The sequence below is a fragment of the Ostrinia nubilalis genome, chromosome 6, assembly GCF_963855985.1.
Source record: "Ostrinia nubilalis chromosome 6, ilOstNubi1.1, whole genome shotgun sequence".
In the NCBI taxonomy this organism is placed as follows: domain Eukaryota; kingdom Metazoa; phylum Arthropoda; class Insecta; order Lepidoptera; family Crambidae; genus Ostrinia; species Ostrinia nubilalis.
Window position 1 is genome coordinate 893,285 of NC_087093.1, and position 12,879 is coordinate 906,163.

Below are 12,879 nucleotides of genomic sequence, written 5' to 3' on the forward strand. Positions count from 1 at the left end.
CTGTCTCATCTGTGATTAGAGAGTATGTCAACATTGTCAACGACGTTGAACGACGCACGTCACAAAATTCAACAAAAGATGTGGTAATTTTAACTATTTAATTTAACACGCCGTGAATAATGAAACAATAGGAAATTAGTACCGTGAGCCTTAAAAATGGAAAGCATAACTGTGAGTAATTAAAAGGTCTAATAAAGTTCCCATGAAAGTTATTATGTATTGATCAAACATTGTTTTGGTAACACAACTTTCGTGTTTTCAGAATTTTTCTGTGTCTCTTATCAAGGGGTTCATAGACAGTTTGCGAGGAGTTACTGTTCTTCTGTATTTAGACAAGGAAATCAACGAGCGGGCTTTGAGGAGCTCGCCTCACATTGACGCAGACACAAAGAAACAGAAGCAAACAAAAGTGAAACAGTAAGTTCTTTGTTTATTGTACTTTGTAGACTCGTTATGCAATATCTGAGTACCGCATGGTATTTCTTTTTATTTATTCAAGTGGTCTCGTCTACAAGTAAAATTTTAATCTAATAATTGAGTTTAAAATCTACAGAATTTTCACTATTTTGTCAAGCTAACTGTATGAAAATAAAGTCCTATAAATTAATAAAACTGTTATCTTACTGTTAAAAATATTTGAACTATGATCTTGTTTAAAACTTGTTTTTATCATTCAAAAACATTGTTTTGATTTGTATTGTACTTTGTACAGCACATCACTGTATGATTATGATGCAAAATCACAGCTGCACTGCATAAAATGTGATGCCACAGTTGTCTATACAATAACAAACATTAATATTTAAAAATATTAATCCACAATTACAGTGTAACCTCTCCATGACGTCACTCGATTTAACGAAAAACTCTTTATAACATCACAATTTCTTGACTTTGTTGGTTTACCTTGTTTCTGTCTGCTCTACTATGTCACTCTATACAACAACAACTATAACGTAAAAAAATGATCAGTCCCTTGAGTGTAGTTATAAAGAGTATGCACTGTATTTATAAATTGTTATCATCTAACCAAATCTGTCATAAGAGTTAAGAACATTTTTGTTTTCTTTTCTAGGGAATCAAAAGTACTTACAAGGGTGTTGCAATCATGCATCCTCAACGGTTTTATATTTTTGCTCAGCATACTAGTGTTTGAGTACGCTCTATTGCCAGCGGTGAAGTACTTAGTGACGGTTGTCTTTGGGCACGATCCGGGGGTGGCGCACAATGTCTGGGGATGGATGCAACCGTTCCTGTTGATGACATTTAGGATGATTTGGGTGCTGCCACTGTTTTTGCTAAGCAAGCTTGTGAACAGTCTGTGGTTCCAAGTGAGTATTTAAGAAAAATACTATGTTCAATATTTTGCACTTAATGTCTTTTAAACTACATTATATTTATTTATTTATTTATTTAATTATATTATATAATCAATACCATGCTTACTTTTCTTTTTTCTTATTGCAAGACACTCATTTCCGAACGTAATTATGAATGGCGCGCCTTTACTCGCCGTGCGTACTCTGCTGATGCTGATATTGCTCTCTCTCTCTCACACCGTCGCTTGCCTCTCTGACGTATCTGACATTTTTATCGAAACTGAGTTATCGACACCATCTTAATCAATTTCGCAAGACGAATCGATCTGTCTAAAAATTTTGCAAAATGTCAGTTACGTCAGTTAGAGAGGCAAGCGACGGCACTTGCGTAGCATTAATTAATATAATAATAATAATATAATATCAATGGACATTTTTACACTGCGCCGCTAGCCCCAAACTAAGCAAAGCTTGTACTGTGGGTACTAGACAACGGATATAAACATACTTAAATACTTTTTTTTTGTAAATACATACTTAATATACATAGAAAATACCCAGACCCGTCACAGAAACTAAAATTCATCATTTCAATTTCTGCCCGGCCGGGAATCGAACCCGGGACCTCTCGGCATAGTAGTCCGTTCTGAACCATTACACCAAACGGCCGACAAGACAATTACATTGCGTCTCTGAATAAAATTGTATTTTAAAATATTTTCTGTATTTGAGCAACTTCAATGATATTTATTTATTATTTGTAGGATATTGCCGATTCAGCGTACCGCCACCGGCGCGGGCGGCCGCAGTTCATGTCCAGCGTCAGCAAGATAATCGCCGACTCTCTCTTCAGTTTGCTAGTGCAAGCTTTATTTTTAGTGCAGGTAAATTATTAATAATGATTGTAATAAAAATGAGTGTATGCGGCCCGCTTATGACCAAAAGAAGTATCCATCTCGGGCGACACATCATGCACCCGGATGAGATAGCAGATATCACGCTCCAAAGAATCTCGAAATTTATAGACTCAACGGGACTAAGCAGTGAACTCTAAACAAGGGCTGCCACAATAGATCAAACCTGGTCGAGCTGGCGCAAATGAAGGCCCAAAAACCAATAATAATAATAAAAATTAGTAGCTAGGGATGCCAGCACAAAAAAACTATGTGGCACCTTATATTGTTTTAATAGTGCTATTATACTGTCGACTGTACTATGGCGTATAAGACAAAAACGTGATTTGGGCTCAAAAGCTTGTAGTATATTTTACTGGTTTTATTTATAGTGTAGTGGCCAGTCAGTATGTATAAGAATACAAATTTTACTAATGATTTTGTTGACAATACTAAATTTACCACATTTTTCCAGAGCATGCTAGTCAGTATGTTGCCAATAACATACGTGGGCGAGCTGCTATGCTTAGTACACATGTGCCTGCTGTACTCGCTGTACTCGTTCGAGTACAAGTGGTTCAACATGGGTTGGGAGCTCCACAAGCGGCTGACCTTCATCGAGACCAACTGGCCGTACTTTTTGGGCTTCGGCCTGCCGCTGGCTGTGCTCACGCAGATACCACAATCTTATATCATTAGGTGAGTGGCGCGATTGGTCCAATTCGCAATTGGTCCAATCGTAAAAAAATCACAAATTCGCGATTAGTCCCAATTCGCGACTGGTCCAATTTGCTATTGGGCCAATTCGCTATTGGTCCAATGAGACTTTGTATTGCTATAAATTGAACAGGTGTTAATTTACTTATTACAATTTGAACTCTATTTAGCACTGCTTATAGAAATAATATCATATAATTTTTCTTAATTTCAGTAGCTTAAGTAAATAATAAAATAAAATATTACTTTTTCCCTTTTCAGTGGCTGTGTGTTCTCCATATTCTTCCCTGTATTTATATTAAGTGGCAACGAGGCTACCCCTGTAACTGGAAGGTAAGATAGTCTATTCCAAACTCCTTTAGATTATCTAATACATATAATATTATATTACCTACACTCAAAACTATTGTCTAAAACTAAAGTGTCTACCCCTGTAATGTCCCTCCAGTTTATTTTGAAAGTTAGCGATATTATAACACGAAACTAGGCTGGAACCTAGACCGACCATATAATACAGACCCCTTCTTCTGGCGCAATCGGGAAAAGAAGTGTCATCGTATTTATCATATTTTTTTTATTTCCAGCGAGTATCCCCTCCGACTATTCTCACCCGTGGTGGCGATATCCAACGGCATGTTCCGTTTCGCGCGGCACGGCGCCGAGGCCGTCGGCCAGCGGGCCCGGTGACGCCCCTGGAGATAACCGGAGTGTACCATTGGCATTGGCAAGGAAAAACATGAGGAAAACTATGAGAAAATTAAAAAAAAATGGAACTTGACTGGTTGTCTATTGAGGTCGGGAAACTATGAGAAAAAAAAGTGACACATGACCGCTGTCAATGTTGGTGTGTGTCTGGTGGACATTGAGGTGTGGTGAGGGTATGTCCCGATTTTTTAACGACACAAGACGCATAAATGGTGCTTCATGTTTGATGTGTTGCAGCTAACTTGTAAAGGCTATTTTTGCTAAATTTTGGGAATTATTAGCATAAACAAATGTATAACCTTTCACGCCTCATAGTGCCAATGGCAACACTCAGTATTTTTTAAGTTTTGGGGTTGCTAGTGTGAATTATGGAATGTTGGTTTGTAATAAGATTGTTGTTTGAACTCTCGCAGTGAGACTTAAGTCGGGTTTAGTAATAATAATTTAATACACTTGTAAAGAGTTGTGCAAAATTGTTGAGGTCACACTTTTATGCTAGTTTTTTTTAGTTTTAGTACATTTTTTTGTAAATGTACTCGACGAAATATCGTGGAAATGTATTTTAGATTGCCTGTAGTTTATTATTGTATAACATGTTCATTCCATTTGGTACAAAATTTTTGTGATTTTTTTCATAAGTGGCAACATTTTGAGATGCCATTGAGAGATACAAGTGACCCCTTTTATTTTTTTATGTATTTTAAATCTTGCAACAGAACTTGTATGATATCTTTTACTAGGATACAAGTTGTATCCTAGAATTGTTAACAATAAATACTTAGAAGTATGAGTACTTCTTTAAAGTTGATCGTTTTAACAGGAAGGTTTCTAGTCTTTTATTTTCTTAAGAATACAAATAATTCTGCACAACTCTGACTATAAAGCAATCGTGACGCGCCTTTTTATAGAAGCTATATTTTATTTTTTGAACACTTAGAAGAAAATACTCGACTGAACTATAAAATGTGAGAGAAAAGGCGTATTAGTTGCTTCAAATGTAGATTTTACTTTTATAGAAACTACTTAATTATATTTCTTTAACAATATTTCCTTCAGGTCTTTTAATAAAACTAGTACTAAAAGTCACAGTAGTGCCTCGAAGTAAGTCCAATGAACTTATAAGAAATACTCTATCAATATTGCTCTTTATTTAATTTTGTATAATTCATGCAATTTCAGTGTTTTTCTTTAAAACAAAAATATTATCGAAGGTGCCTAAATACAGAATATTTAATAATATTCACAAATAACCGTTATTGTAACCGGAGTCAAGATGAAGATTGCTTTGTATAAGATGTAATTATAGTTTTTATATTAAAATCATTTTCATCTAGTTATGGCCAATTGTGATTGATTTTATACATGACATAATTTATTAAAGGGACTGATTGATTTATTACTGCATTTTTATTATATTTATGTCTACTCATAATACCTATATTAAAATGTTTTTTTCTTTGATGACTTGCATATGTCAGTATTTAAAATAAATTATACCTACGGGTAACTATGACTGGGCTAGTTTAAATTGCAAACAAGTCTAATTCGGTAACAAAGAAACTAGTAACAATTACATGAAGTCGTTTATGTTCATTGTTCGCTCTTTACTTCCATACACGTTTTCAAACTTGTCATGTTTGAAAGAATACTCGATCTCTTGCTTTGGACTGGGGTATTCACCACTAAAAATAGTCGCCGCAGCTAGGGTTGCCAGGTAACCGGACATGTTTAGCTTTTTACAGACCACTTCAGACCAACGATAGATAGGTACGAGGGGGGTGGTATCGTGGGTCTCTTTAAAGTTTACACTTCTCAGACCCACGATACCCCTGGGAATAAAGTTGGTGGTATACCAACGACTTCGGTTGCAGAGATAAATAATGTCCGGCCTGTCTGGCTTCCGAGGGCCTAGTGCGAGTTTATATCAAACGTCAAAAAATGACATTAAAATGTATAACGGCTGGCTGTGCTATCGCCCCGGGTGCCAACCCATGCTACGCCGCCACTGCTTTGGAAGTTAACCATGACGGACCTGACCCTGTGCGTCCACGCGTACTGTGAGACCTCATTGTAATGAATGAACCTCCATGTTTAAAATGGCAAATGTCTTGTAACTTACCATTCTAAGAGAGCTTAGGTCGTCATCGTGAAGAGGTATCGTGGAATTGGGCGTCTGCAACGCCGCCAGCATCCCGGACATCTGATTCAGGATGAAAAGCCATTGGACACTGCAGAAGTACACGTCGCTGATCACAGCTCAGGAGCCTGGAGAGTAAACACGATAATCATTAAAATAGGTAAGTAAGTAAAATACTGTATTATGTAACTATCTACTTACCAAGCTTTATGCTTGAACTAGCTGTGCCTGCGACTTCGTACTCGTGAAAATTAAATGAATATTTTTCCTGTTTTTGCAACATTTTTCTTTATTGCTCCGGCCCTATTGGCTGTAGGGTGATGTTCTAATAGCCTAAAGCCTTCCTCGATAAGTGGGATATCCTTGTTCCTGAGATTAGCGCGTTCAAGCAAACAAACAAACAAACTCTTCAGCTTTATAATATTAGTAAGACACGAAAAATAAAGTGCGTTAAGTTTATAGCAAACATTTGAAGTATTTACTTGTTATCTGTATGGTTTTCTTAATAAACAACAATATTTTGTTTAACATGAATATGTTAATTAAGTAACTCCATCGTTTCCTTGTTTAAATTTTGGAAGCAACATCGATAGTGAACTCGAGCAATAAATAGGTTTTGATTCACTTCATTTATAGTTTGTTCTTTTACCATTTTGTTAGTACCTGGGAGGTTATAAAATAGGAGTTAAAAAATATTAGCAAATCTAGTGTGTAAAGTTAAGATGCCATGGAGTTATTTAGCATAAAAAACTCATTTTAACTTTCAGCTCTTGTAGCTATTTACTTTCATAGAGAAAGTCTACGAAACATCATTAGAAATAATGGAAAATCCTGAAGAACCAATTATTAACTACACAATGACGAGGGAAAATTCCCACTGTCCAGTTTTCCTTGCTCGCAGTGATTGAGGCGCCTAATATGTGCAAGTTAACATTGACTTTGTTTATGAACTGGTTTAACTAAGTACTAGTTATAAGCTATTGCAGAAAATGTCTACCTTTGTAAGGTAGGTAATTATTGTTTTAATATTTCGAGAGACGCGTACCACAGTAGATAAATCTATATATACTGTGCGCGTACCCTACAAGATGAATCGTAATAACTTTTTAATGAATAAAAAAAATTTTTTTTAATAAAATATGTTTGTCGTCGATAAATTATGATCTAGGTTCACCCCTTCTGGGATTTTATGTAGGAAAGCTATAGAAAAATATACTGATCAAATGATAAAGTAAATGATTAATTACTGACGAACGTAAATAGAAGCTTTTTGTTACTTTGCTTTTTACTAATTGGAGCTAGCTTGTAAGCAGGCCAACCTACCTAATGAGGTGATGATTGATGTTTTCATTACAGGACTAATGAATCGTTATTAGTTCTAATGCAGCATTTACATTAAAGTCTCCATAATGGCAGCACTGTATATTATTTTCCTATTAATATATTATGTAAACGGAGAATATAAAATTCCAGTGGCGACCACCAAAAATCCTGATCTGGCTTCTTGTGTCTTGAGTATAATTAATAAATATTTCACTACACAAATCACGTATGTTGACATACTATCTGATGAGGACATACTGCGAGATATGAAAGATAATTTGACGAATTCTATTATATCACGACAAGTGCACGTCAGTCTTGCGGAGTACAATGAAAATTACTTGGTTCACGTCGGCACGGTGGCAGACTTCGTCAAGGAGTTCCCGTGTCTCATCCACGAGCCAGCGTGGAAACCCACCGTAAATTTTTTGATAATTTTTAACGAAATTGAAACAGACATTCGGGATATTTTTGATGTACTCCTTAAGTTGCATGTCATCAACGTTCTTGTTGTTCGAGCGACTGATATGAATCTGTACACCTATAACCCATTCGAGAACTATGGCTGTGGAAAACGTTATGACAGATTAATCCATTATGGTAAATGCTCGCAGCCTAACGTCGCAAATGTTTACCCTGAGAAAGTAACAACTGGTCTTCAGCGCTGCAACTTCAATGTCGAGACAGTGCACTGGCCACCCTTTTCTATTAACCCAGCTCAAACAGAGGTTGGTGGCGTGCAAGGAGTCGAGCAGTATATTTTGGAAGTTCTCGCTGAGATCGAACATTTCAACTATACTCTCCTATACACAGACAACGCCGAACGGTTCTCAACTATTGACAGCAATATGTCTGTCGTTGGCCCATTGAAAGCGTTGCGAGACAACGCCGTGGACATCAGTATGGGTGGGATGCTGCTTTTGGAAGAAAGGGCGGTGGCGTTCGATGTCCTATGGTCACATTTACCAGTAGACGAAGTGATCATATTAGTGAAAAAAGCGGAAAAAAGATATACCTGGCGATACATTACTATGGAATTTCCACCAGTAGTTTGGGTTTTGCTCGTTCTGGTGTTCTTGTTTTACGCGTGGTTCATGATAAAAGCATTCAAAGTTCAGGATAGGGCTCTGTTGATCTTGAATATGTTCGGAGCTCTACTTCTTCACAGTGTCAGAATGAGGGACACTGCGGTGACCAAACTCGTGTGGATATATTGGGTTTGGTTTGCTTTCCTGATCGGCTCGCACTACACCACGATCTTGACGAGCCTGACGACACATCCTTTGGAAGCTTACCAGATTTCCAATGAGGAGGATTTGGCCATTTACAAGTTGAAGTCGTGTGTGAGCCCAATAATGCAGGACGTTTCAGCCCAGGGCAAAGAATTGACTTTCAAGCCTGAAGCTCTGTCGCATGGATGCGGGAACCTTTACCAAAGCATGGAGACGGTCAGCTACTCGGAGACCGCGTTCACCTTCAGTCCCTTCGCAATCTATTTATACTATAAGAACGAATTTTGCGATGCGTCTAGCTGCAGGCTTTATTATTTTCATCGGCCAATGAATAAGATTATGTACGCCATGTATCTGTATAAAGGTTTCCCGATGATGGAAAAGTTACATAGACACCTAATGGCGATGAGAGAAAGTGGTATAATCGATGAATCAATGGATATCATTTTTAGAACACGGGATTTGGGGCAAAAGGGGACTACGCATGAATTTAAGTATATTGTTTTGGTTCCGTGGCATTGTTTACTATTCGGAATGGCGGTCTCAACTATCGCGTTTGCGGTGGAAATAATTTTGGAGCGGGTAAATAGAGTTCCAATGTCGTAAAATTGAATCTGATTAGGTACATTAAGGATTCTACACCAAGGCCGCCTACAGCCCGGCTTGGTGTCGGACTGTCGGCTGCTTTATTTCAAAAGAATCATGTCGACGACTTGCACTTTCTTTGTGTAGATTGCATTATGAATATGGGATGACTTTAATGTCTGCTGATTAGTGTTAAAAATGACCAAAGCGGCTGAATTTGACTGACCGTCATTTACGGTCAAATTGGTCAAAAACGGTAAAAAACAAGTCATAAACTGTCAAAAACGGTCAAATTTGATTTCAGTAATAGTTTAGAACTTTTTTATTTTTTTCTTAGATTTTGTGATTGATAAAAATCCACAACATCTTAATTGAAATAAAAAAGTGGTTTGTAATGATTTATTATTGTAAACATTTTGTACAATGAGTCTACAACTTCTAAATTGAAACAATAAGTGTTTTGTAATGATTTATTGTGCTCTCTATCTTTCCCTACGCAATCGCCCCGCACCCCGCGAAAATTGGGTACCTAAATAAATAAATTATTCGGTGGCAGTACAGTAATATTGAGTAAAAATTGACTGAATTTGACCGTTTTTGACCGGTCATTTATGGTATTTGACCATCGTGACCGGTCTGATTCAGTCAATTTACATGTCTACTGCTGATAGTGGATTACATTATGTTTGCTTTCTTTCTTTCTTTCTTCAAAGTAACTGTAATCTATACATAGATAAAACTTATAGAACTAGACACTTGGAAACGCATCAGAAAATGTATGAAAACGTTTGCATCCGAGTGAATTTTAATGTTTGAAAGCTTATGATCTTAGGAGTTTCACAATCTCTGTTTACACTGTTTAGTAATATGCACATAAATAAAAATAAAGTGAGCATGAAAACAAATATCATGTCTTCTGTGTAGTTTTTCATTATTTACATAGAGCTTTGTTTAACTTGTAACTTTCTCATGAAAATCTTTATAACTCACACTGTTGCATTTAGGCCATACTTCTGTTTACAAAACCAGAGGTGGAAATTTGTAAAGCAATCGTTATCATTTGACAGTTCATAACGTACGATTATTCTGTCAAACGCTTTGTTAACTGACTTTATCGTACGTTATGAAACTGTCAAATGATTACGATTGCTTTACACAATTCCACCTCAGTTGAATTCTCTGGTGGAAGCGACTATCCCCTTTTGTAACTTTTTGTAGTGGATAGAGTTGTCTATACCAATTCATTTCTATTAGTAAAATACACTTGCGTCAGCTATAGCTTTTTAACCCAGATACTCCTGAAACTTTTTATCCTTGTCAATTTTTATAAATTTTTAGTATGTTTCTAAATAGAGGTCAAGTATCCACAGAAAAATTTTAGAAAAATTCTTGGTCAACTGGAAAAGCCGGAAAATGGGTGGTGTTTTAACACCTGGTCGGAGAATGGACTACTACTACGTGAAAAAATTATACTATGATTTTGTTAGGTTTAAGAGTTAAAAACGAGTTGTAAGTTATACACATTTATTTAAAAAATACCAAAATCTTATTCAGAGGAGGTAGGAGGATGGTGGAGACATAAATCATAACCCAGGATACTTTAGTACGTGGCGCATTTTTTACACCAAATTGATTTTTTCTTGCAAATTTTACATGTCAGTTGCATGTAGTACTCGTAAGTACAATAGTACGAGTATGTACTCGTCTACGGGTCTACCGGGAGCTTACATCCCTATGTATGTACATAGGGATGTAAGCTCCGTAGACCCTGGTTGTGGCGCCATTCTTCATAAATATTGTTTGGCACAAACTTTAACAGAAGGTACTTGCACTATATTGCATTGTTGTAATAATTGTGATTGTGGTAGGTACTTTCATGGCAGAAGAACTAGCTGCATTGGAGGCATCATTAGATTCATTTCGTCTTACTTTAAAAAATTCAGAAAGCGGGATGTTATCCTCTTTGTCTGAAGAAGACTTGTCGTACTGTAGTTCTGCCTCGGCTCTAAGTTTACCTTATTACCAGAGAACCTGGTAATTCACGAAAAATTGCAATAGAAAACTTACACGCTATAAGTAACTATAGTTAGATAAACGGAAGCAGGCTAACCTGGAAGATTTTGTAAGGTAACGTGGTCTTCTTCACCAGAATCTTCATCTGTTGCTTCTGCATTAGCATTTTCTGGTGGTAAAATTGCTATGTAATTCGGTATCTGATCATTGTCGTCAATGTTTTCTAATATTTCCACTATTTCGTGAAGTCTCAGCGGTCTTTTATATCGTGGCCTAAACTTTTAATGAATATATAAGTTAGACGTCGATTATGCGACCAGGTGTTAAAACACCGATCGTAATTTTGTCATAAAAAGTCTCAAAATGTAAAGCTTTTCAAAAACATAAGTTTATAGTTTTGTAGCTAACAGTAGTACCTAAAATAATAACTAGTATAATCTGAGGTATTACTAGCAAATTTATGAAATATCTTAGCTTTTATATGACGTTTTTGCACAAAACTAAATAACAGAATTCAAAATAGTAAAATACTAACAAAATAAAGCAAATATGCGATATCGAACATACTCAATTACAGCTTGATTCGTAATGAAGAGAAAATACAAGGAACAGTAAATAAATTCTCGATATTTTTATAATTTATCTGAGGATATTCCGAACTACTTTTTAGCGGTGTTATAACACCTGGTAGGAGTAAGTGGGTTAATGACCATTGCACAAAATAGGTAAAAACAAAATTAATAGGTACCAAATTAGAAGTAACTACATCCTGTATACAGCAGGTCCCATGGCTACAGAACGCACAACACAAAAGGGTAATTGGCGACTCGGTCCGACTTAATGCCGGCGTAACAGTGTCAAAGGCGCAACCAGTGATCACGGCGTAGGGCTCCGTGGAACCGATGGTTAAAGGTAAAGGTAATAATAGGTACGTTGGCCATTCGCACGGATAAAGGTGGATTCACATTCATGGGGGACGTGCGCGGGTCTTGCGCTGTAATTATCCTGCAACGGCTTGTTACTGCCCGTAGTACATGGGTGCAAGGACCATGACTACCATGTCAAATGTTTGTCTCGAAGCGCTGGTAGGGCAAAAAGTATTTGACGATTTGTAAGTGCTAATTTATTTAGTCTACAGTGCAGAGTTGTAAAAACAAGTAGTAAAAACAAGCGGCTCTATGATTCTAGTGACTATTAGAAGTGATTTTTTCTCGTTTAAACGAATAAAGATAATTTTGATTTGATTTTGACCATACCAAAAATAAAAATCGTATGGAAAAAGAAATTGTCCTTGGGAAAATTGTTAACACATCTTTCAAAACTGAAAAATAACACTTACTTATAATGCCCTGAAAAAAGTTTTTATTGAATATTATGCTTATTTATTTACAAAAATACTTTTTAAAATCTTACATGAGATTAACATGGCTTTACCTTTTATTAATAATTAGGATATAAGTATTCTTAGTCGGTAGCAAGTGGACTGAGACTTGACCATGCCAGCCGGACGTGCATTTATAGCGTTATTTCCACTACTTAACAACTCGTAGAATTGCATCATTGTAATGCACTTTTGTACATAAACCAAGGTATAATGTGTAACATTTGATACTCAGTCATGGGTTCTTTTGTTCAGAAAAGAGAGCAGGTTGAGTCGATTACAGTTTACATTATATCCAAAAGTCTATAAATCCCTTGAGTAGGGCATCATCTAAGAGGATTTATGAAATACCTACTTAAGTCATATTCTCCTTTTTTGACGTACGCTAAAAGTGTGTTTACTCAGAACTAGTAATCATGTTCTATATGTTCAAAAGAGCTGTTTGGTTCTTTGCAGTGGTCCATAAATACAAAATAGCGTTAAAAACTTGATTCAATCTCTATCATACATTAATCTTCTAGTAAGTAGTTGGAGATCATGAGCGATAGGTAGTAACACAGGACAAATTCAACAA

The 12,879-nt window shown here is 36.3% G+C and overlaps 2 protein-coding genes across 2 annotated transcripts; both read left to right on the forward strand.

The window, feature by feature from the left end:
* Nucleotides 1–17: 17 nt before the first annotated feature.
* Nucleotides 18–5,030, forward strand: LOC135072377 (etoposide-induced protein 2.4 homolog). The gene is made up of 7 exons (XM_063966280.1): nt 18–171; nt 263–417; nt 1,076–1,331; nt 2,084–2,203; nt 2,688–2,911; nt 3,191–3,262; nt 3,514–5,030. The coding sequence occupies exons 1-7, from the start codon at nt 157–159 to the stop codon at nt 3,614–3,616; spliced, it is 945 nt and encodes a 314-aa protein (XP_063822350.1). The 5' UTR covers nt 18–156; the 3' UTR covers nt 3,617–5,030.
* Nucleotides 5,031–5,657: 627 nt separating this feature from the next.
* LOC135072781 (uncharacterized) lies at nt 5,658–8,932 on the forward strand. The gene is made up of 2 exons (XM_063966818.1): nt 5,658–5,691; nt 7,245–8,932. Exons 1-2 carry the CDS (start codon nt 5,658–5,660, stop codon nt 8,930–8,932), a joined length of 1,722 nt encoding a protein of 573 aa, XP_063822888.1.
* The last annotated feature ends 3,947 nt before the right edge of the window (nt 8,933–12,879 follow it).

Coding starts and splice junctions, on each gene's coding strand:
- LOC135072781 (XM_063966818.1), top strand. CDS start 5,658: ATGACGGACCTGACCCTGTGCGTCCACGCGTACT. Junction 5,692..7,244: donor CCTGTGCGTCCACGCGTACT/GTGAGACCTCAT, acceptor ATAAAATTCCAG/TGGCGACCACCAAAAATCCT.
- LOC135072377 (XM_063966280.1), top strand. Junction 1,332..2,083: donor TGAACAGTCTGTGGTTCCAA/GTGAGTATTTAA, acceptor TATTATTTGTAG/GATATTGCCGATTCAGCGTA. Junction 2,912..3,190: donor CCACAATCTTATATCATTAG/GTGAGTGGCGCG, acceptor TTCCCTTTTCAG/TGGCTGTGTGTTCTCCATAT.